General features: G+C 43.4%; 1 protein-coding gene across 1 annotated transcript in view; it reads left to right on the forward strand.

The window, feature by feature from the left end:
* LOC146805510 (interleukin-1 receptor type 1-like) overlaps positions 1–23,047 on the forward strand; it is a 383,185-nt gene that overhangs the window by 74,478 nt on the left and 285,660 nt on the right. The window contains exons 6-7 of the mRNA XM_085620511.1: positions 13,234–13,299; positions 17,160–17,292. Of these exons, the coding sequence (XP_085476637.1) occupies positions 13,234–13,299; positions 17,160–17,292 (199 nt within the window). The remainder of the gene's footprint in view (positions 1–13,233; positions 13,300–17,159; positions 17,293–23,047) is intronic.

A 23,047-nucleotide genomic window follows, 5' to 3' on the forward strand; every position in this document is an offset into this window, starting at 1 on the left:
GCATTGGAGCTGCCTTGTAACACTTTACAAGCGTAACTTCCAATTGGAAAAATATGTAAAGAATGAGTTTGGTGTCTCTGGACTCACAATTTAAAAACACATATTTTAGCGAAGTTGATTTTTAAATTGCAAGTCTGAAAATGCCACTTTTAGAAAGTCGAAACTCTAGAGAACGCCTAGCTACTGCTTTGTAGTACCGCTATTTAATTTAAACAGACACACTGCAAGACCCCACGTTAGAATTCTCTTGAATCTGGATATTCATTTAACTTTTTTCTTATTTCATTACAAAACGCTTTTGGATTATTTCATAAGCATCTGAATGTCAAGGAAACACTTATTCATTTTAACATTATTAAACTTAATTGTATGAAACGAATACACACATAATGATACTTGTGACAAAAAGAAAAATAAATTGTGAAACATATAAAACCTGAGGTGTGAGGGCAGGCACGTTTCAGGTAGGCAGTTCAGCCTCACTGTTCAAAATACTTTAAGAATAACTGCAGCACAGTGACCATTTAGTGCTAAACAGCCCATCCACTCTTTTTGCCCCTGCAGCCCTCCACCGAATAAGGAATGACCCTTGTCCAATTAAAAAATTGACAAACACAAGCTGTAGACAGAAGGTACATTTATTTTCACTAAACGGTGCATATAAACAGAGAGAAAGTGAGGACTTATAATGCACTGATACTTATTTATTTATGTTTATATTTTTTTATTAGATATCATCCATACAATAAGTCAGATTAGGCATTTTCTGAAAAGTGATGGCATTTTCTGAAATGTGATATGATCAGCACTTTCGCCCCTTTTTGTATAAATATCAAGCTCAAAGGGTCAATTGTAAAAACCAGTGTGTGAAGACAAAGGTGCATTATTGTATGTTTTAAATGTTTCACAATTTTTTTTCTTTTTGTCACAAGTATCATTATGTGTGTATTCGTTTGATACAATTAAGTTTAATGATGTTAAAATTAATACGTTTTCCCTTGACATTCAGGCGCTTATGAAATATTCCAAAAGCATTTTGAAATGAAAAAAGAAATAAGTTAAATACATCACCAGATCCAAGAGGATTCTAACGTTGGGTCTTCCAGTGTGTCTGTTTAAAGTAAATAGCAGTACCACGAAACAGTAGCTAGGTGTTCTCTAAAGTTTCCACTTAAAAGGTCCTACCTTGCTACGGTCCCAGGGCCAACCCTCCCTCTAGACAACTTTTAGAAAGTTGGCATGTTCTTTCTTTTACCATTTTGTGCCTTTGTCTGTCTCTTGAATACACGTTTTTGTTGGGGGACAGCTGGGTTTTGTGCATTTCCTCTAGACAGCCAAACACAAAGGTAGCTGAGGTGTGTCCTGCATACCCTGATGACCCATCCCCTGGCTGTTGAGTCTTATTGAGATAGAGTGAAAGGGAGGTGCTGACACTTACACCTGAATAGGGCTGTGCCTGTCCCGACCGAGTTGCATAGCCACCTGTGGTGTGTCTGGAGCCAGGGCAAGGAAGGGCAGGGTGTTGGGCACTGCAAACACATTTATTTGAAGTCTCCCTCCTTCAAAGGCTAAAATGGGTATATAGAGGCCACACTCCTTTTTCCACCACTCTGCAAATGTGCCTCTTGGTGGATTGCTGGTGGGGCGATGAGGTCCCCTTGTGTCCTGAGGGCCCCAGGACTAATGTGGACTTCAATCCCCAAGCAGCAGTGCACCAGGAGGCGTATTTGCAAAGTGTTCGAAAAAGGGTGTGTGGCCTCTGACCACCTCTCAGCAATCTAACTGTGTGGGGCTTACTGGAGGTAACAGGTGGGCTAGTTAGTCCCTAAGGACCCTCAGCAGCTAAGGGGACTTCAACCTACAACTAAGAGTGCGCCAGGAGGAGTGCTTGCAGAGTGGTGGAGAAAGAGGGAGTGGCCTGCTATCAGAACTAAGCAATCCTGATTTATGAGAGTTACTGGAGGTAATAGGAGGGCTAGTTGGCCCTCAAGACATCCTTGAGGGCCAACTACCCCTCCTGTTACCTCCAGTAAGTCCCACACAGCAGGATTGCTCAGAAGTTGTCAGAGGACACACACCCTTTCTCCACCACTCTGCAAATGTGCTTCCGGGCGCACTACTAATTGGGGGGATAAAGTCCCCTCATGTCCAGAGGGACCTTGAGGGACAAGAAGCTGTCCTGGTACCTCCTGTATGTCCTACGCAGCGGAATTCCTGAGAGCTGGTTGGAGGCTCAGCCCCCGTTCTCCACCACTCTGCAAACATGACTGCTAGTCAAAAAAAACCTTTGAAATTCACTAAAAAAACAAAGGTTACATGGACGTTTTAGTTAGCAAACATAATTTCGCTAAAAAAACAAAGGTTACAGGGATGTTATAGTTAGCAAATAGAATTTAGAAAACCTTAGAAATTCACAAAAATACTAAGGTTACAGGGACATTATAGTTAACAAATAGAATTTAAAAAACCTTGAAAATTCACTGAAAAATACAAAGGTTGCAGGGACGTTATAGTTAGGCTGACATTTCACTTGCACAAAACCAGAGATATTCAGCTGTTATAGTTACCTAAGTTACCTATAACTTTCACCCCCGCAATGCATTGCTTATGACCTCACATATTACATCACTCATGACATGGTCAGTGACATCACTGATGACATCTCAAATGACATCGCTAATGACATCAGTGATGACATCATTAAAGGTGGGTGTAGTGGGCGTAGTGGGGCTATTTGAAGCAGCACGTAGTGTGCCCAAATCTACGCACACTACGCGCTCCGCGTAGCCCCACTACGTGCCACCCGCCTCCCGCCCGCCCTCCTTTTAAATCATACCTGCTTGTAAAATAAATAAAAATTAAAGAGACTTACCTGAAGTGCGGCGTCTCCGGCGCTCCCTCTTCCTCATTTTCAACTTCTTCTGACAAATGCGCATGCGCGGGCGTCTGCGCATGCGCATTTCTTGCGAGTGAGTGATGTAATATGTGATGTCATCAGCAGTGCATTGCGGGGGCGCGAGTTATAGTTAGCTCAGCTAGCTATAATGACCGAATATCTCTGGTTTTGTACGAGTGAAATGTCCAATTAACTATAACGTCCCCGAATCCTGTGGTTTTTTCTGTGAATTTCCAAGTTTTTTTCAAATGCTAATTTCTAATTATAATATCACTGAAACCTATGGTTTTTTTGTGAATTTCTAAGGTTTTTTAAATGCTAATTTCTAACTATAACATCCCTGAATCCTATGTTTTATCAGTGAAATTGTAAGGTTTTTTTAAATGTTAATTTCTAACTATAACGTCCCTGAATCCTATGTTTTATCAGTGAAATTGTAAGGTTTTTTTAAATGCTAATTTCTAACTATAACGTCCCTGAAACCTATGTTTTTTTTCAGTGAATTTCTAAGGTTTTTAAAGGCTAATTTGTAACTATAACGTAGTAGTCACAGTTGCAGAGTGGTGCAGAAAGGGATCTAGGCCTCCGACCAGCACTCAGGAATTCTGCTGTGTAGCACTTATGGGAGATACCAGGAGGACTTCTTGGTCCCCAAAGTCCCTGAGAAGTAAACTGGACTTCATCCCCCAACCCATGGTGGTGAAGAAAGGTGAGCATGGCCACCGAAGTCTAATCCCACTGTGTGGGACTTACTGGAGGTAACAGGAGGGGTAGTTAGCCCCAAGGTCAACCTTGGGGGCCAACTACCCCTCCTATTACCTCCAGTAAGTCCCACACAGCAGGATTGCTAAGTTCTCATAGCAGGCCACACCTCTATTCCCCACCACTCTGCAAGCGCACTTCCTGGCGCGCTCTTGGATAGGGATTAAAGTAGCCTTTGCTGCTGGGGTTCCTTAGGGGCCAACTAGCCTACCTGAGACCTCCAGTATGCCCCAGACAGTGGGATAGCTGACAGGTGGACATAGGCCATGCCCCCTTTCTCCACCACTCTGCAAACATGCCTCCTGGTGCGTTCTGGGTTTGGGGATTAAGTCCCCCTGAATCCTGAGAGTCCCTGACTGCCAACTAGCCCACCAGGTACCTTCAGTAAGCCCCACACAACTGGACTGGTGAGAGTGGTCCGAGGTCACGCCCCTTTTGACACCACTCTGCAAACACCCCTCCTGGCGCACTGCTGCCCGGGGGATGAAGTCCACTTTAGTCCTGAGGCTTTTTTTCAGCCGGATTCGCACACCCAGCGTGAATCCCGCAGAAAATTTAAAAATCAAATGTTTTTTTGGGACGAGCACGCCTAAGGGGTTGGGGTGTTTCTACCCTGCCCCCTTTTCTTCATTTTTAAACTTTTTTCTTGCGACTCGGATCTACCGAGTCACAACATGGCTGCCAACACACTCTGGTTTGAAGTGTTGGCAGCCAATCGGAGTCAAGCTTGTGATCAGGAGTGTTCGCGGATCCACTGCAGCCACCAGATATTGATATTTGTTTATTTTTGAATTTATCTTGAACTACCAAATTAATTTATACCATTTAAAGCAAAGAGTGCACTCTGAACCAAGAGCTACCTCTCTGCCAAATGTGGTGCAATTCTGTTCAGCAGTTTGGGCTGTAGCTGCGACAAAATGTTCCTATGGAAATTAACATGGAGAAAACGCGTTTTGGGACCCTCTTTTTCTCGGCCCCTGCTTGACGAATCACCCTGAAACCTTTTAGACGGGAGCTGACTAGAGCGGGCCATTGGTTTTAAAAATTGTGCGAAGATACGTCACACGGCACCAAAGATATTGGCAAATCAAAAAACGCTTTTCCTATGGAAACTAGGTCCTAACTATAACTACCTACTAGCGACCGCTAGTAGGTAATGTGTGTGTGGGGGTATATATATATCTTAATTTTATTCAGTGCAAAATGCTGCCATGACGCGTTTCGGGTTTTGCAGCCCTTGATCACATGACATGTTGTGTGTTTGGTTCCCTTTTTAAAGTGCTAGTGCAAAAGACGACAAAGAGAACAGACTATTATTCTGTTTTCTAATACATCAACTTAGCAGCAAGTCAAATGATACATTTAATTTTACAGAATGCAAAAATCTTGTGGCTTCATATAATTAGATTAATTTTGACAATGTCTGTTTAAATACAGAATATAAATCAACCCCCGGACTTGTATGCACAATTTAGTGAAAAATCCTCTTGTTGGTTCATTAAATACGGTAGCTAGGGATACTATGCAGTTTATACAGATCAAATGTCTCCTCATAGCATAATTTACTTGTATCACCACATTGTTGTATAATTTTAAAACCTTTGCATAAAAATGGTTAAAATTACAGTAATATCTTTTGTCTCATGTTGCTAAATAAAAATATTGTGCTAACGTCATCTAAAATATTGCATATAAAGTGTACTATACAAGTGCTAAAAAGTGCTTTGGTGCAAGAGATAAAAACCATTGTAATAGTGTTAAAGTGATGTTATTAAAATCTGGAAAAAATATATACATTTGATTCAGGGATTGTTCGCGGATAGCAAGAAATGCAGCCAGTTGTTGTTGTATAGGTTTAATCCTAAACACTATTTACTTTTTGTAAATTGGCTGCATATATTAAAGAAAACACAAAGTGGTTAGACACTTAATTTTATGCTGTTAAACAGTAGTGCCAATTTAGACTGAGAACGGGATTATTTAACCTTAGACCTTAGAGACATGAATATAGGTCCTCTGTTGCATTGAGGCCATTGGCACTCTTACTGTCAAACTCCAAGATATATTGAGTCTCCAATTTTCTAAGGTTAGCCTCCCTATTGCCTCCGCATCTTAGGGGCGGTATAGAGTCCACAACAAAATATGTTGGGTCTTGTAAATTGTTGCTGTGGACTTCCCTAAAGTGGCGGGCAACTGGATGCCTCAGATCAAAATTTGTAATGGCTCTTATGTGTTGGAGAACTCTTTTGTGGACTGGCAGTTTGGTACTGCCAATATATTTTAGTCCACAAGAGCACTCCAACACATAAACAGCATAATCGGTTTTGCAAGTCAAAAACTTGGAGATCATGGTGGGGGAAGTCCTGAAAGGTGTAATATATGAGTTTTTATTGATACCTAGTTTGCAAGCTTTGCAAGTCCAACATTTTCTAAAACCCTTTTGTCCTGACAGCCCATTTTTGTTGGAGGTAATCTCTGGGCTGCTTTTCACTAGATAGTCACTGGTGGAGCTTGCCGTTCTATATGTAACGATAGGATTACTGGGATATAGTTGTCCTGTTGCCGGATCGTTACGTATTATTTGCCCGTTTTTCCTTACTATTCGACAAATATCCTCCCTCTGTTTGCTGTAGTTCAAAATCAGTCTCGGATTGCTAGATTAAGAGATGATTTTTAATCGAATTTTTTATTTGCTTTGGACAAAAGATCTTACCTGCTTAGTAGGTTCGTTTTTCTGATCGCTGCCTCTATATCTGAAGCTAAATAACCCCTTGCTAGGAAACGTTGTTTTCACTGTTTCTGTGCCGATATCAGATCCTCCTCCCTACTGCATATTCTGCGCATCCGAAGCATTTCCTCTTAGGGGATACTATTTATTGTGTGCTTTGGATGAAAACTGGATGCATGCAGTAGGGTATTCCCTGCCGTGGGCTTCCGGAATAGTCATGTCTCTAGGCAATTGTTGGCCACCAATATCTCCACATCTAAGAAATAGACAGACTGTTCACTGATATTGTGGGTGAAATGCAAATTTATGTCATTGTTGTTCATGTTGGTGATAAAGGCTTCAGCACTTTCTCTGTCACCTCGCAAAAATCAAGAACAAGTCATCTATATATCTGACCCATTTGATTACATGATCTGATAAAATGTCGCCATACAGTGCCTTAACAATCACCTCCTCCCACCATACCATATGGAGGCAAGCATAACTAGGAGAAAAGCTTGCCCCCATAGCCTCCCCTCTCACTTGTTGGTAAATTTGGGTCTGGAAGAGGAAGTAATGTTTGTTCAAACAGAATTCAGTTAGAGTAATCAACATCTTGTTGTGATTGTGGAACTGTATGGGTCGCCTATCCAGGAAATGCTTCAGAGCTCCTATTCCATCCTTATGGTGTATGCTAGTTTATAGATTAGATACATCTATGGTTATTAAAAGATAATCGTTACACCATTTACACTCTTGTAGCTTCTTTAAAAAATCTGTGGTGTCCTGAACAAAAGACGGATGAGCTCTCACAAAATCCTGAAGGAATGAGTCAATATAAATCGATACATTTTCTAGCAAGCTTTGTTTGGCAGAAATTATCGGTCTTCCCGGTGGCTTGTTAATATTTTTATTTACTTTCGGGATGAAATAAATCACAGGTGTGACAGGATAATCTTTTTTGAGGAATTTATACTTGTCTTGATTTAATAGACCCACACTTTTCCATGCCAAAAGTCGTTTCAATAGTTCATTTTGTGCTGAAATAGTTGTTTATTTGTTACTGATTTTATAGCACGTCCTATCGTTAAGTTGCATAAGTGCTTCTTCCAAGTACAATTTCTTAGACCAGAGCACCACGTTCCCCCCTTTATCTGAGTTTCTCATCACTAGGGAGTCATTTGATTGCAATCTTTTGATAAGCTGGTAATATTCGTGTTGGCGCGCTTTGTGATGTTTGGTTGTCACCTGTGTTTTGTAATTACATTTTTTCAATTCCGTCAAAATGCATTCATTGACTGTATCGATAGAGTTCCTTGGAAGAATTGGGACAAAAGTTGACTTTGGTTTAAAACTTATGCTGGTTGTGGTGTTAATTTGTATTGATTGATTCATCAGTATTTGATCGGTGACTTGTGAGTCAAGTGGTAATGTGGCATCATTTTGTAAGGCCCGCATATCGCATAGTAGGTTTACATCCGATACAGTTATATATATCAGATCCAATTAAAACAGAGCCTTTTTATGTTGAGTTCCATTCTTTACAGGACAACTGCCATAGACTATATTGGAGTGTCCTGATGCTCAAGGATGCTCCAGTTTATGTGCAGTCTATGGTGGGTGCCTTTGTGGTGAGTCCTTGGTCCACAGGTGGTGTGGGGTGACTTTGACCACAGATGTCAGGGTCCCGCGAAGTCCTCTTGGTTGCAGTAGCTGTCCAGCTGGGCTACTGGTGTCCTTGCACCGCGGATGGGATGAACTCCTTTGTCAGGAGCTGGTGTCCCTCTTGAATGATGAATCTGGACTCTGATGACACACCTGGGTCCAGCGGATAGCTTGCAACGTTTAAATCGCTCACTTTTTGCGCACGGCGACAGGAAGCAGCAAAACATCAGCGGTTGCTACCAACTTGCAGGTTTGGGCTTCTTCATCTCTTGGTTTCCCTGGAGCTGGTTCCAGGGGATTAGCCAATTTATCCTTGGAGTCACTGCTTCGATCTGCCGACGCGAATCAACTTTTCCCTGAGCTAGGCACAGTCCAAGCTTTACTAGCCCTAAGTGTGGTATGTGCACTCCTTCCAACAGTGCAGCATCTCTTTGTGCAGTTTCAAGGGCAGCAGGGCAGTCCTTTGGTCCTTTCTTCAAATCAAACATGTACAGAGGAGCTGAGTGCCATATTTATCCCAGGAAAGTGCCTCGAGGGGACTATGGGGTCACTAGCCAAGCTGCTACTGGGTCCCCTCCATTCTTGTGATACATTTCCTGCAATGTATGGCACCTGGCTATGCCAGAGTGCACTATTCTAGTCACTCTGAAAATGTCAGGACCTCTTTTCAGTCGTCAGGAACTAGGTAGCCCGCCCTAGAGGTGTGGCTACCTAAGGCCTTTACACCCACGAAAAAAACGAATTGGGGACATATTTTCCGTTTATGTCCCTGCCTCCAACCTGTCTGCATGAACAAAAGGCAGCCTGCTCGGGAGTGTTGTCACTAGTGGCCCTTCATTGGTGGATTCCCCTTTGAAGCTCGGCTTTTAGGCTAACACCTCAAGTGGTCTTTCTGGGAGAGGTCACACCTCACTCTGTGGCAACTGCCTTTGTTCCGAAGCCTGGGAGTTATTCACACATCTCCCCTGGTGGGAAGGAAGCTGGGGCACAGAGTGGCAACTTTCTAAAAGTTGCTTAAATGTATTAATGTCATTAACTTCGACCTGAGCATCAGGTTGTATTTAATGCCACAATTAATTTGATACCTTACTGTAACCACTTAGTGTCTGTCAAAAGTTAGCCAGACTGGGATGCCAACTGGTAACACTGTATTAGCCAGGGGGGCTACTAACTTTTCTTAACAAAACAACAACCTTAAATGTTTTGCTGCTAAGACATATATAAAATATGTCTTACTTAAAAATGTATAGCTCCCTGCAATAGGGCTCCATAGGCCTTTCTTAGGGGAGAATTATATGTAGGGTTAAGGTATGTGGTAGCTTTGCCTTTGGTGTTGAATGGCAAAGTGTAACCAGTAGTGTATCCACTTCCAGTCTGCAGTAGCAGGCTGGAAGCCATTGTGTCCTTTGTCACACTCAGGGTGACAGAAACAGTGCTGTAGCCCTAGGTGGACACTCTGTCTTGCATGCCCTGGGTACCAAATACTAGGGACTTGTAAGTAATTCAGCACTTGCCAATTGGGTTTAGCCAGTTCGACGTATACTTTGTAAAGGGTCAGAACACTGGCACTGAGGTCTGGTTAGCAGGCCTAAGTACACTTTGAGTCGAAAAACCAGCAGCAGCAGTCCAAAAATATGTGGGTGAACATGCAAAAAGAGGCATTTTTCTTTCAAACACCCTAGATGTTTTTTCATGAAAAGGTCAGATGAGCTTTTCACCAAAAGAAACCAGCTTTGGAAATCTGAACGCCCATGACAAACAAACAAAAATGTCATTACTTTTTCTATACTAAACTTAACCGTGGAAAATATAAACAAGATAATCCCCACAAAAGCACAACATTAGCAGTTCTCTCAATATACTCAAAGAATTGTTTCAAATCCTTAAACTTCATAGTAAAACGCCAAATTATCACCTTTCTATACATTTTGGTCCTAATAGAAAGAATTTCCTTACTTTACGCTAACAGAATTGCAAACATCACAGAATGAATCGCTTCACCATTACATATTCAAATGGTAAATGAACTTTCACAGATTAGTGCGAAGACTTGATCTAACTTTGAGGTTATTTTAAAAGAATACCCGGCAAAAGTTGAACAAATTTGAGAGCCACATTCCATCATGATTACATCATCCCATCTACAATAATTAAAAACAACTTTCGGTACTCCAGAAAAATCTGGGGCATACCAATCTGTCCCTCAGTTCCTTGGGGACTATTTCCAGATATTCTGAAACAGGAAAAATGACACCCCTCTTTAATTGACCAATAGTGGATCACATTGCACTAATATCAGACGAATCATCAATTTACCTTAGTTGTAGAAAGTAAATGAGAATTGTTCTGTCAACCAAGTTAATATTTGAACAAGAACAAAGTACTTGCCAATTATAAATCAGACTTTGACAAAGGATTTAGCACTGAAACTGCTACAATAAAAATACTAGATGACATGAAGTCCATCATTGACAAAGTTGATGTCTATCCTGGTTATGCTCGACATATCAGGAACATTCAATACTATATTTTTATGAACACTTTTTATTGGATTACAGTAATAAAAAAATCAACCAGGTTTTGCAATCTCTAGTCCAATGTATTCCCACCAGGTCCAGGAGCCACAAATCTTTCTATGTTTGTTCGGACATCTCCTTGGCTGATATATCTCCTTTTCCATAAGTGTGCACCTGTCCATTCTTCAGAACCACTCCTCGTATGGAACTGCTTTGTCGCAGTGCAGGCAGCGTGCAATGCCCATTTGTGCAAGGAGGCATCCAAGTTCTACTAGTGTACAAACATAACCTGTACCCTCCCAATCTGCTTGGAAGCTTAGCTGGACCATCCTCTGGGAAAGCTCCACAGGCGACCCATTATTTGTGCCAAGGTTGATTGTATTGATTACTAAAGGCAATTTATCACTGGGCATTAATGGTACAAGAAGGAAAGCATTCAATACTACTGGTTGCCAAAGACGTATCTACTTGAACTCCAGAGGAACTTTAAATGAATGGTTCTCTTCATTGGTGGCCAACTAAACACAACTAGTCCAGTTAGGCAACCCAAATGTTGCCCCTACCTCCTTATCCTGTGACGTAACCCAAAGTTATATTCTAGTTTCCTACACTGGGAATTATGTTTGTGGAAGATCTCACAATCCAGCAATATGCAGTTCATGCGCAACTCTTTCTAAAAACTCATGATTTCAGGACATCTGCACTCTGAAAAATTGTTTAATAAAACTCCAAAGCTAAGTCACATTAAACATTTTGAGATTAAACACTGACAAAAATAAATTATTCATCCTGCACAGGCAAGACAACATCAAAGTCTGCTAAAATTGGCTTTCTGAGCCACAGTTTGTTAAATCCCTCAATCTGCTTCTGAAGAAAACTCTTTGGATTATGGCTAGATACTCTTTAAGGCATGGCCTTGCACATAGGCCATACTGCAAAAGTACCTAGAATGATTGTACGTTACTCCAAAAAAATAGTACCATTACTACCCTCTCGAAACTTCAGACATAATAACCAAGTTCTAGTTGTCTCCTGCATTGATTAAGGGAATGACTCCTTGATAGCATTGACTAAATCCACCTTTGAACCTCTTAAAAGCCATTCTCCATGCTACGAGCCATGCCCCCCTTAATAATATTCTCTTCCCTTCAGCTACACTGGCATAAAGCAGTAAAAAATTGACATCACGCCCATCCTCCAGCAGCTTTATTGGTTCTCCCTTGAGTCGAGAATAAAATATTAAGATGACTTGCATTATCTTTAAAGCACTCCAAATGCAACCACCAGAATAGCTTCATCACTCATTGAAATCTCCAGTGTTTCTAAAACATTTCTGAAGCAAAGACACTGTTAGACTTGAGGGAGAAAAAAATCAATAGTTACATGACTGCAACTCATTCTGCCTCTGCAGCCTTCTCCATAGGGAGCTCCAGGTGCTTAGTGGCTTTTAATCCAGTCCTCAAGGAAACTAAAATCATACCTGTTTAAACGTCATATGGGTTGGTAATTCGCTACAAATACAGCAGTTCATGCTCATCTTTGCAATCTACCGGTTATCAACTTATTTCCCCTTTTTTCTTAATCTTTTCATATTCCTCGCTCTACTGCCACCTCTTTTTGTCTCCTTTGCCCGCTTCCCCCACTATTCTAACTCACTTGCCACCACATAGCTACTTTTACTCTACGTATTCCATCTAAATTTTTCAGACTGCGTCATTCTACTTTTTATCCAACCTTGCTTGCTCTTGTTATCCCTCTCCCTTTTTCCTTCTCATCTCCATCTTCAATCCCCCATTTTGCTTCTCTCCCGTTTTCCACATGTCCCATCCTTTCCTATCCCTGTCTCCTCGTCACTTTCCCCAATGCTATATTCATATTGTTAAGTGGATGTTTCTAGGTTGTTTTAGTCTAGCACTAGCCCCAATCCTTTATTTTCCCCTGCTTACTCAAAGGTGGTTGATGTTGTCATCCATGCTTCCAGACAAGATTGAGATCTCTAAAGTTGCTCTCTGTACAGCATGCTGCACTTTGTAAAAATGTAATTTAAACATTAGGTGAACTACTAGCAATTAGTTACTCAAGCTGATAGATACGCCCTGCTGGTTTCACACCATTTGATAGTCCTCAAAAATTGACAATGTGATAGCTCTGACCTGCTTATTGGTCTGTGTTTTTTCTGCTAATAGACCTTTCTATTTTTCTCTGCCAGCCAAGAGTCTCAAATAATTTGTGAGCCCAGTGGCGTAGCAAGGTCCGGTGGTACCCGGTGTGGAAAATTTCTGTTCACCCCCGGCTTAACAAAATGGCAAAAATATGTGTTTAAAATATGTTTGTCATTTTGTCACGCCGGGGGTGACAAGTGTCATCACTGAGGGGGTAGACAAAATGGCAAAAATATGTGTTTAAAACACATATTTTTGCCATTTTGTCACCCCCTCAGTGATGACACCCGGGGCGGCCCGCACCCACTGCACCCCCCCTTCTTATACCCCTGTGTGAGCCCAGAAATGGCTACTTGTTTTTAGGGTCCTTTGACTTTCAGACTTGTCTGTTTTATAATATATTTCAGCTCTGCCGTTGCTTAATGCATTACTGGTTGAAGACATTTCATTGTATTTACATTAGCCATCAGATCCTGTCACTGCAGGTGAGGGTAATGCCTAATATGTGAACTTTTTTTTTCCTAGTGCCTGAAGAAAACAAACTACCAGTGATCATTTATCCCAGTGATGAAAAGCTGTATGTAAAGATTGGTAAGTAGCTTGATAGCCTTTTCATCAAATAAATACTCACGACATGGGAAAATAATGCAAAGCCATTTCAAGTGGTAGTTAATGCAGTTGTACTAATTTGCTTGATTTGTTTATGTTGTATCCCTAAAACGATTGAATTTGTGTGGATCTTCAGTGTGTGTGCTGAAATACTGGTAATTCTTTGTCTCCTTACAATTGTGGGAGGCAAATGAAGATCCAAGGATGAGATTTCTTTGGAAATAAATCACATACACATTAGTAGTTATCCTCAATTTAGAGATGCATCATGAAATGATTATTTAATGAATTTAAGGGATGAACGTAAGAATAGCTGTGCTTAAAATGGAGTAACTGGAGGGAATTAAGAAATCTTAACAAACCAGGGGATCTTTACATTTAATTAAAGCTTGTGAGATTGGACTCTTCCAAGGTACATAAAGAACTCCGATTTGATACATACACCTCCATTATCTATAAACTTCACACAGCAGAGGTTGTCTTAAATGCAATAGTGAATGGCAGTTTTAACTAAGCCTTGTCCTTGGAATTTAAACTGGTACATAGATATATGCCCTAGTTTTTGAGCATCTTCAGAATGGAATATTTGTAGGAAAGAACATGTCAGCGTGAAGTGTAAAGGGCAAATCATTTCATCAATATTGTTTTTAAATTTATAAACATCCAAAATATGAACGATTACTAGGAGAAATATAAAAATAATTTACTAACTGCTGTAAAGTTGTAGTAGGATTGCAAAGCCATTCAAATCCCCATCTGTGGGTCCTGCCATGTCTCCCTGATTCACTCTGCTCTTCATCCAGTCTTATTGGCATATTGCCTCTCTTCAGTCTCCCTTCCATCTCTCTCGTCTCCCCTCTATCTCCCCTCTCTCTTTTCTCACTCTCCCTCCTTCACTCCCCCTCCTCTCTTTTCGCGCTCTTTTTCTCTGTTACTTTCATTCTCTCTACCTCTTTTTCTCACCTGTTTTCTCCAGCTCTGTCATCTTCCTTTTTCCTTTTTCTCCACTTCTTTGTTCTTTGTTTTCTGTATTGTTTCTCTTTTAATTATCTTCCTTTCCCATTATATCTGTGTGTCTCTTTAACTCTCTGCTTGCTTCTCTCTTTTTTGGGGGTTGCACCTCCTGCCTCACAGCACCATCATCACTCATGTCACCAATTGACTTGAATTGATTGACCTCTGTAGCTTTACATGTCTGCAAATGCATGACATCACCCATGGGCTGTGGCCATCCCTCAGAGCTTTCTGCCGTTTATTTATGTTTGTAATTTTATTCACTACCTGAAGATTGTAGGACATGTTTGCTCCCTCTAGGTCATTGTCCACTTTCTCAGAGGGTCTCCATCATCTTTACATCGTAATAAAGCATATACTCAGTTTCACTCTGTTGACCACTACATTTTCAACAACCCCCTGTGATGAAAATGAATGGAGCAATCTTTACATTTGTGTTCCTCAACACATTGTCATGAATATGGTAAAACCGCCTGATGCGGCTTTTCTCTGACAGTTTTTTCTTGCCTGTAATTCTTTACCTTTCTTGGAATAGAAGAGGGCCAGGTCACATGGGTAGGTTAGGGTTACTTCTGAGGAATCTTAATCTCTTAATTTTTTTCCCACTCCCAAATCCTTCTCCCCAGCTTTCTTCATCTGCTTTCACTCTTCTCCGACTGGCTATAATGAGTAACTGACGAAAGTGGACTATGTTTATGCAAGTGATGTATCAAATTGATGGTAACTTTGGCTTCAGCTGTCTGGTGCTGAGCCTCACAGGAGCTTTAAAAAGGAGATATCTGAGAACTCGGCTTACCATAGTTGCCAAAAAGCAAAATTTGTATTGATAATATACATCATAAAAGTATCAAAGCTCTGCATACTTGTGCCTCCTAATGTCTTTAATTATGCTCCACCAGATGTATCACCGCATTCAGAGGATAAATAATGTCACCTGCTGATAGAACGTGCCAGGTATTTAGGTTGCAAACACAACAAGATGATGGACGGAGTGCTGAAACTTTTCAACCACTCACCCCCAGTCACAGATGTGGGTTGAATCCATTGTTCTTTGCTCACTATGCCAACCCCAGTTTGGACCCAGGCAAATCAGTCTTGACCCTGTTCCTCATGGGAAAAGTCCAGACCGAACTGCCAGGCCAGGTCTTCCCTGGACCAGAAACAAGCACCCCGGGACTGGTTTTGAGTTTTCACCCCTCATCAGCCAGGCTAGCTTGAATCCAGTGGCTCGGCGAGCAAGGGACCCACGTCTGGGCTCATTGCACCACTGGACTCAACCTAGCTAGGCTGATGAGGGGTGATACCCCTCAACTGGTCCCAGTATGCTTGTTTCATTTGGGCTGGACTGTTCCCATCAGGAGCAGGGTCAAGACTGATTTGCATATGGCTGGGTCCAAACTGGGGTGGCATAGTGAGCAAAAGAATGATGGATTAAGCTCAGATCATAGTGACAGGGGTGAATTTTTGCATTGTTCAGTCTTCCGTCCAGCATTTGTTCCTTTCGCAGGTATTTGGGATGAAGATGTGATGCCCAATTTTCTTCCTAGCTAAAGAGTCAAAGAAGTATACTGGCTTTAAAGAAAGTTTATAAAGGCAGCAGTTTTTCCAACAGATGTACGCTGAAGTAAACTGTAGACTTATTTGCCTTTTCACATAGAGAAGGAGGTATCAATGAAAAGGCTCCGGCATGGATGCTCTGGGAGTAAATATAAACAGTGAAGATGGGCTTACGTATTCATGCTAAAAACTGCATGTCTGCTGAATTTTTGCCCTTAGATTACTGTCCTCTACTGTGTCCAAACAATTTTCCTTCATTGCTCTCAGCTCACTCTCTTCTTAGGTGCTCAGCCCTCCATAGAGTATAAAATAAATGCATACACACTTGAGAGGGAGGGACAAGGAGCATAGAAGATGAGAAAGGGTTAGGTCCTGTACCGATGCTCCTGGATTAAGTACACGTACAAAAGAGGTAGCAGTTCCTAAGAAAAACAGTGCCACTATGGTCTACTGTAAGGCAAAAGTAAAAGTGAGGTGAGCTGGGGATAAGGTTCGAGGATAAAAGTGTAGTGGAGACTGGATACTCCAAGGTGGTACTAGAAGTGCCCTCACACACCCTTGCGGGTGCAAAGCATCATCATCGGGCGGTGCTCCTCGTGGGGGTGGCGCTGCAGTCCCTCACGGGCCCTTCAGAAGGGCTCTTTATCGGAGATCTTTTTGTAGAGTGGTGCTGAGGTTGGGTAGCATCTTTACCTGCGACACCCTCCCCATTCCCCAGTCCCTCCGTGTGGTGTAGGCGGTTCCCACAATGACAGTGTTAGCGAGATAAGGATGAGGTGTAGTTATTCCCCTGATTGTGGAGAATCCTTTCTTGTTGACATTGATAAACAGGAATGACTGACACCGATTTAACCTAGATTTAATTGTGAATCTATGCCCTTCTTAAATGATCGGCTAATGTTCATTATAGAGTTTGCTGCTAGGCTAGCCCTTTAGTATCCTGCAGGAAAGTGCACCTTCAAGTGGCCTAAGTCCACCACAAGGGTTAATAGAAAGATGAAACGCTGCATAAAGGAAAGGACAAGTGACCAAGTGCATGGATGGAGAGTGCGGTGATGGAAGCATGCACTCAGTTCACCCATTATATTACTCATGCATTCACTTGCTCATTCACAATACCATACACACAGTCACCAATCCAAGTTACATACCAGACCTGTTGGCTTTGCCAATGCTTGTTTTACAGGGATTCGTTGATGTATGTGTTGAAGTCCATACTAGTTTTTAAATGCGTTTATTCTTTAATTGTCTATTATTGTTACTTTTCACAGGTTTTCCTGTCCAACTGTTCTGCAATGCATCTTGTACAGACTGCGATTGGGTTGTTTTGTCATGGGAAGTCAATAATAACTTCACTGATAAATATTTTAAAGGACGCGCATCGAAGTTGAGAGGCCCTTTGTAGTAAGTACATCAACTAACGCGTGATTGTGCCGTTAAAGAAAATCTCCCTGATAGTTCTTGTGTTTGCTATTTTACATCAATTGTCACAAACCGGGATTAAAAATATGTGTAAAAATCTCAGTGGGAGAGTGTTGACGTAAAAATGCCATCCTGGTTCCAGTGGCCAGAACAAAGTATTGTTAATGTACAGAAAGTACCTAAATGAGTTAACATTTGTTTTGTATGGTTTTTGAAATATCTTGTTTAAAAAAATATTTCAACATTTGTTATGAGGTAAACCTAGGTTCAACGGGAAGTTGAGCACTCCACTGAAAAGGAACACAAGATGCTGGACATTGAATTGTATACATGTGGTTCAAGTAAAATGTAAAATCTGTCATGTGTTGTAGAAAAGAGATCCGAAGCATATTATTCACATGATACACGGCGCATGTTTTATTTATGTAACACAATCACACATTTAAAGTTGATTCGAGAAATGTGCAGTCGAGGCACAGGGAATTACAGCGAGCTGCACACTAAATACACAATGCTGCACTGAAGGTAGATCAGAACCCTAGCCCTTAGGTTGCGAGACCGCAGCTCAACCAATGGATCACTTTTCTGTTTTCAGAGTAGAGGACTCTAACATATTCCTCTTTACTTTTTCCTCTGAGAAAATCTTGTTTCTCATCTGCCTGCACCATTGTGGGGTTATAAATATACTAATAACAAACTGCTTTGTACACAGCCCTTTGAGACCTAAACCTTTAACAAGCACCGTTACACGCAGAAAAATCTTTCTTTGAAGCAAAAATAGCATTTTCTTAGGCCTAACTACATTGTGCCTCAAACCATGCAGACCTTTCTTATTCAAGTACAACAGTACGAAGAATTTGAAGTGTAATTATGTTGTAGGATTGGTCAAGTCCCTTTCTTCACTTTGGAGTTTGCCCATTTATTGTTCATTGCAAAAGAAACACTTCCACAATTTTAGCAATGTTCTTCCAATGTTCTTCCAATGTTGCTCCTCATCTGAAGAGGTATATATGTGTACATATATGTGTGTATGTAGATATATATATATATCACACCAACGAGTTGCCTGCTGAGAGAGGACCACACACAGGTAAGTTTTCTTTGGTCACCATTTATTGAGCAAAGGTGATCCAGCCACGAACATCGCTCCACAACAAATAGTCCTCCTGACGCGTTTCGTGCATAGAGAGCACTTCTTCATGAGGTATGGACTCGCAAGGATTGGAACCAGCATTTTTTCAAGCACGACATTTATGATAACTTCCCCGCCCTTTTGGGCGTGGCCACCCCTGTGGCCTGATGGTCAATGTAGGCTTGTCTTACTGCAGTGAGTTGCGGGTTCCACCCTCGTTGATTCAAATGAATTCCCAAGTGGGGTGTGCAGACAGCGTGCAGGTTTCAGGATTGCCGCTTCACTTTGCTCAATCACCCTTCCTGTTCCAAAGCTAAAATGCCGTTTGACAAATCAGCAGGACTGCGCAGAGCGCAGCGGGGTCACTCTCGCGGCTCAGGCGGGGCCGCAAAACATCACACCAACGAGTTGCCTGCTGAGAGAGGACCACACACAGGTAAGTTTTCTTTGGTCACCATTTATTGAGCAAAGGCGATCCAGCCACGAACATCGCTCCACAACAAATAGTCCTCCTGACGCGTTTCGTGCAGAGAGAGCACTTCTTCATGAGGTATGGACTCGCAAGGATTGGAACCAGCATTTTTTCAAGCACGACATTTATGATAACTTCCCCGCCCTTTTGGGCGTGGCCACCCCGTGGCCTGATGGTCAATGTAGGCTTGTCTTACTGCAGTGAGTTGCGGGTTCCACCCTAGTTGATTCAAATGAATTCCCAAGTGGGGTGTGCAGACAGCGTGCAGGTTTCAGGATTGCCGCTTCACTTTGCTCAATCACCCTTCCTGTTCCAAAGCTAAAATGCCGGTTGACAAATCAGCAGGACTGCGCAGAGCGCAGCGGGGTCACTCTCGCGTCTCAGGCGGGGCCGCAAAACATCACACCAACGAGTTGCCTGCTGAGAGAGGACCACACACAGGTAAGTTTTCTTTGGTCACCATTTATTGAGCAAAGGCGATCCAGCCACGAACATCGCTCCACAACAAATAGTCCTCCTGACGCGTTTCGTGCATAGAGAGCACTTCTTCATGAGGTATGGACTCGCAAGGATTGGAACCAGCATTTTTTCAAGCACGACATTTATGATAACTTCCCCGCCCTTTTGGGCGTGGCCACCCCTGTGGCCTGATGGTCAATGTAGGCTTGTCTTACTGCAGTGAGTTGCGGGTTCCACCCTCGTTGATTCAAATGAATTCCCAAGTGGGGTGTGCAGACAGCGTGCAGGTTTCAGGATTGCCGCTTCACTTTGCTCAATCACCCTTCCTGTTCCAAAGCTAAAATGCCGGTTGACAAATCAGCAGGACTGCGCAGAGCGCAGCGGGGTCACTCTCGCGGCTCAGGCGGGGCCGCAAAACATCACACCAACGAGTTGCCTGCTGAGAGAGGACCACACACAGGTAAGTTTTCTTTGGTCACCATTTATTGAGCAAAGGCGATCCAGCCACGAACATCGCTCCACAACAAATAGTCCTCCTGACGCGTTTCGTGCATAGAGAGCACTTCTTCATGAGGTATCGACTCGCAAGGATTGGAACCAGCATTTTTTCAAGCACGACATTTATGATAACTTCCCCGCCCTTTTGGGCGTGGCCACCCCTGTGGCCTGATGGTCAATGTAGGCTTGTCTTACTGCAGTGAGTTGCGTGTTCCACCCTCGTTGATTCAAATGAATTCCCAAGTGGGGTGTGCAGACAGCGTGCAGGTTTCAGGATTGCCGCTTCACTTTGCTCAATCACCCTTCCTGTTCCACAGCTAAAATGCCGGTTGACAAATCAGCAGGACTGCGCAGAGCGCAGCGGGGTCACTCTCGCGGCTCAGGCGGGGCCGCAAAACATCACACCAACGAGTTGCCTGCTGAGAGAGGACCACACACAGGTAAGTTTTCTTTGGTCACCATTTATTGAGCAAAGGCGATCCAGCCACGAACATCGCTCCACAACAAATAGTCCTCCTGACGCGTTTCGTGCATAGAGAGCACTTCTTCATGAGGTATGGACTCGCAAGGATTGGAACCAGCATTTTTTCAAGCACGACATTTATGATTACTTCCCCGCCCTTTTAGGCGTGGGCACCCCTGTGGCCTGATGGTCAATGTAGGCTTGTCTTACTGCAGTGAGTTGCGGGTTCCACCCTCGTTGATTCAAATGAATTCCCAAGTGGGGTGTGCAGACAGCGTGCAGGTTTCAGGATTGCCGCTTCACTTTGCTCAATCACCCTTCCTGTTCCAAAGCTAAAATGCCGGTTGACAAATCAGCAGGACTGCGCAGAGCGCAGCGGGGTCACTCTCGCGGCTCAGGCGGGGCCGCAAAACATCACACCAACGAGTTGCCTGCTGAGAGAGGACCACACACAGGTAAGTTTTCTTTGGTCACCATTTATTGAGCAAAGGCGATCCAGCCACGAACATCGCTCCACAACAAATAGTCCTCCTGACGAGTTTCGTGCATAGAGAGCACTTCTTCATGAGGTATGGACTCGCAAGGATTGGAACCAGCATTTTTTCAAGCACGACATTTATGATAACTTCCCCGCCCTTTTGGGCGTGGCCACCCCTGTGGCCTGATGGTCAATGTAGGCTTGTCTTACTGCAGTGAGTTGCGGGTTCCACCCTCGTTGATTCAAATGAATTCCCAAGTGGGGTGTGCAGACAGTGTGCAGGTTTCAGGATTGCCGCTTCACTTTGCTCAATCACCCTTCCTGTTCCAAAGCTAAAATGCCGGTTGACAAATCAGCAGGACTGCGCAGAGCGCAGCGGGGTCACTCTCGCGGCTCAGGCGGGGCCGCAAAACATCACACCAACGAGTTGCCTGCTGAGAGAGGACCACACACAGGTAAGTTTTCTTTGGTCACCATTTATTGAGCAAAGGCGATCCAGCCACAAACATCGCTCCACAACAAATAGTCCTCCTGACGCGTTTCGTGCATAGAGAGCACTTCTTCATGAGGTATGGACTCGCAAGGATTGGAACCAGCATTTTTTCAAGCACGACATATATGATAACTTCCCCGCCCTTTTGGGCGTGGCCACCCCTGTGGCCTGATGGTCAATGTAGGCTTGTCTTACTGCAGTGAGTTGCGGGTTCCACCCTCGTTGATTCAAATGAATTCCCAAGTGGGGTGTGCAGACAGCGTGCAGGTTTCAGGATTGCCGCTTCACTTTGCTCAATCACCCTTCCTGTTCCAAAGCTAAAATGCCGGTTGACAAATCAGCAGGACTGCGCAGAGCGCAGCGGGGTCACTCTCGCGGCTCAGGCGGGGCCGCAAAACATCACACCAACGAGTTGCCTGCTGAGAGAGGACCACACACAGGTAAGTTTTCTTTGGTCACCATTTATTGAGCAAAGGTGATCCAGCCACGAACATCGCTCCACAACAAATAGTCCTCCTGACGCGTTTCGTGCATAGAGAGCAATTCTTCATGAGGTATGGACTCGCAAGGATTGGAACCAGCATTTTTTCAAGCACGACATTTATGATAACTTCCCCGCCCTTTTGGGCGTGGCCACCCCTGTGGCCTGATGGTCAATGTAGGCTTGTCTTACTGCAGTGAGTTGCGGGTTCCACCCTCGTTGATTCAAATGAATTCCCAAGTGGGGTGTGCAGACAGCGTGCAGGTTTCAGGATTGCCGCTTCACTTTGCTCAATCACCCTTCCTGTTCCAAAGCTAAAATGCCAGTTGACAAATCAGCAGGACTGCGCAGAGCGCAGCGGGGTCACTCTCGCGGCTCAGGCGGGGCCGCAAAACATCACACCAACGAGTTGCCTGCTGAGAGAGGACCACACACAGGTAAGTTTTCTTTGGTCACCATTTATTGAGCAAAGGCGATCCAGCCACGAACATCGCTCCACAACAAATAGTCCTCCTGACGCGTTTCGTGCAGAGAGAGCACTTCTTCATGAGGTATGGACTCGCAAGGATTGGAACCAGCATTTTTTCAAGCACGACATTTATGATAACTTCCCCGCCCTTTTGGGCGTGGCCACCCCTGTGGCCTGATGGTCAATGTAGGCTTGTCTTACTGCAGTGAGTTGCGGGTTCCACCCTCGTTGATTCAAATGAATTCCCAAGTGGGGTGTGCAGACAGCGTGCAGGTTTCAGGATTGCCGCTTCACTTTGCTCAATCACCCTTCCTGTTCCAAAGCTAAAATGCCGGTTGACAAATCAGCAGGACTGCGCAGAGCGCAGCGGGGTCACTCTCGCGGCTCAGGCAGGGCCGCAAAACATCACACCAACGAGTTGCCTGCTGAGAGAGGACCACACACAGGTAAGTTTTCTTTGGTCACCATTTATTGAGCAAAGGCGATCCAGCCACGAACATCGCTCCACAACAAATAGTCCTCCTGACGCGTTTCGTGCATAGAGAGCACTTTTTCATGAGGTATGGACTCGCAAGGATTGGAACCAGCATTTTTTCAAGCACGACATTTATGATAACTTCCCCGCCCTTTTAGGCGTGGCCACCCCTGTGGCCTGATGGTCAATGTAGGCTTGTCTTACTGCAGTGAGTTGCGGGTTCCACCCTCGTTGATTCAAATGAATTCCCAAGTGGGGTGTGCAGACAGCGTGCAGGTTTCAGGATTGCCGCTTCACTTTGCTCAATCACCCTTCCT

Source organism: Triturus cristatus, chromosome 8, assembly GCF_964204655.1.
Source record: "Triturus cristatus chromosome 8, aTriCri1.1, whole genome shotgun sequence".
Taxonomy (NCBI): domain Eukaryota; kingdom Metazoa; phylum Chordata; class Amphibia; order Caudata; family Salamandridae; genus Triturus; species Triturus cristatus.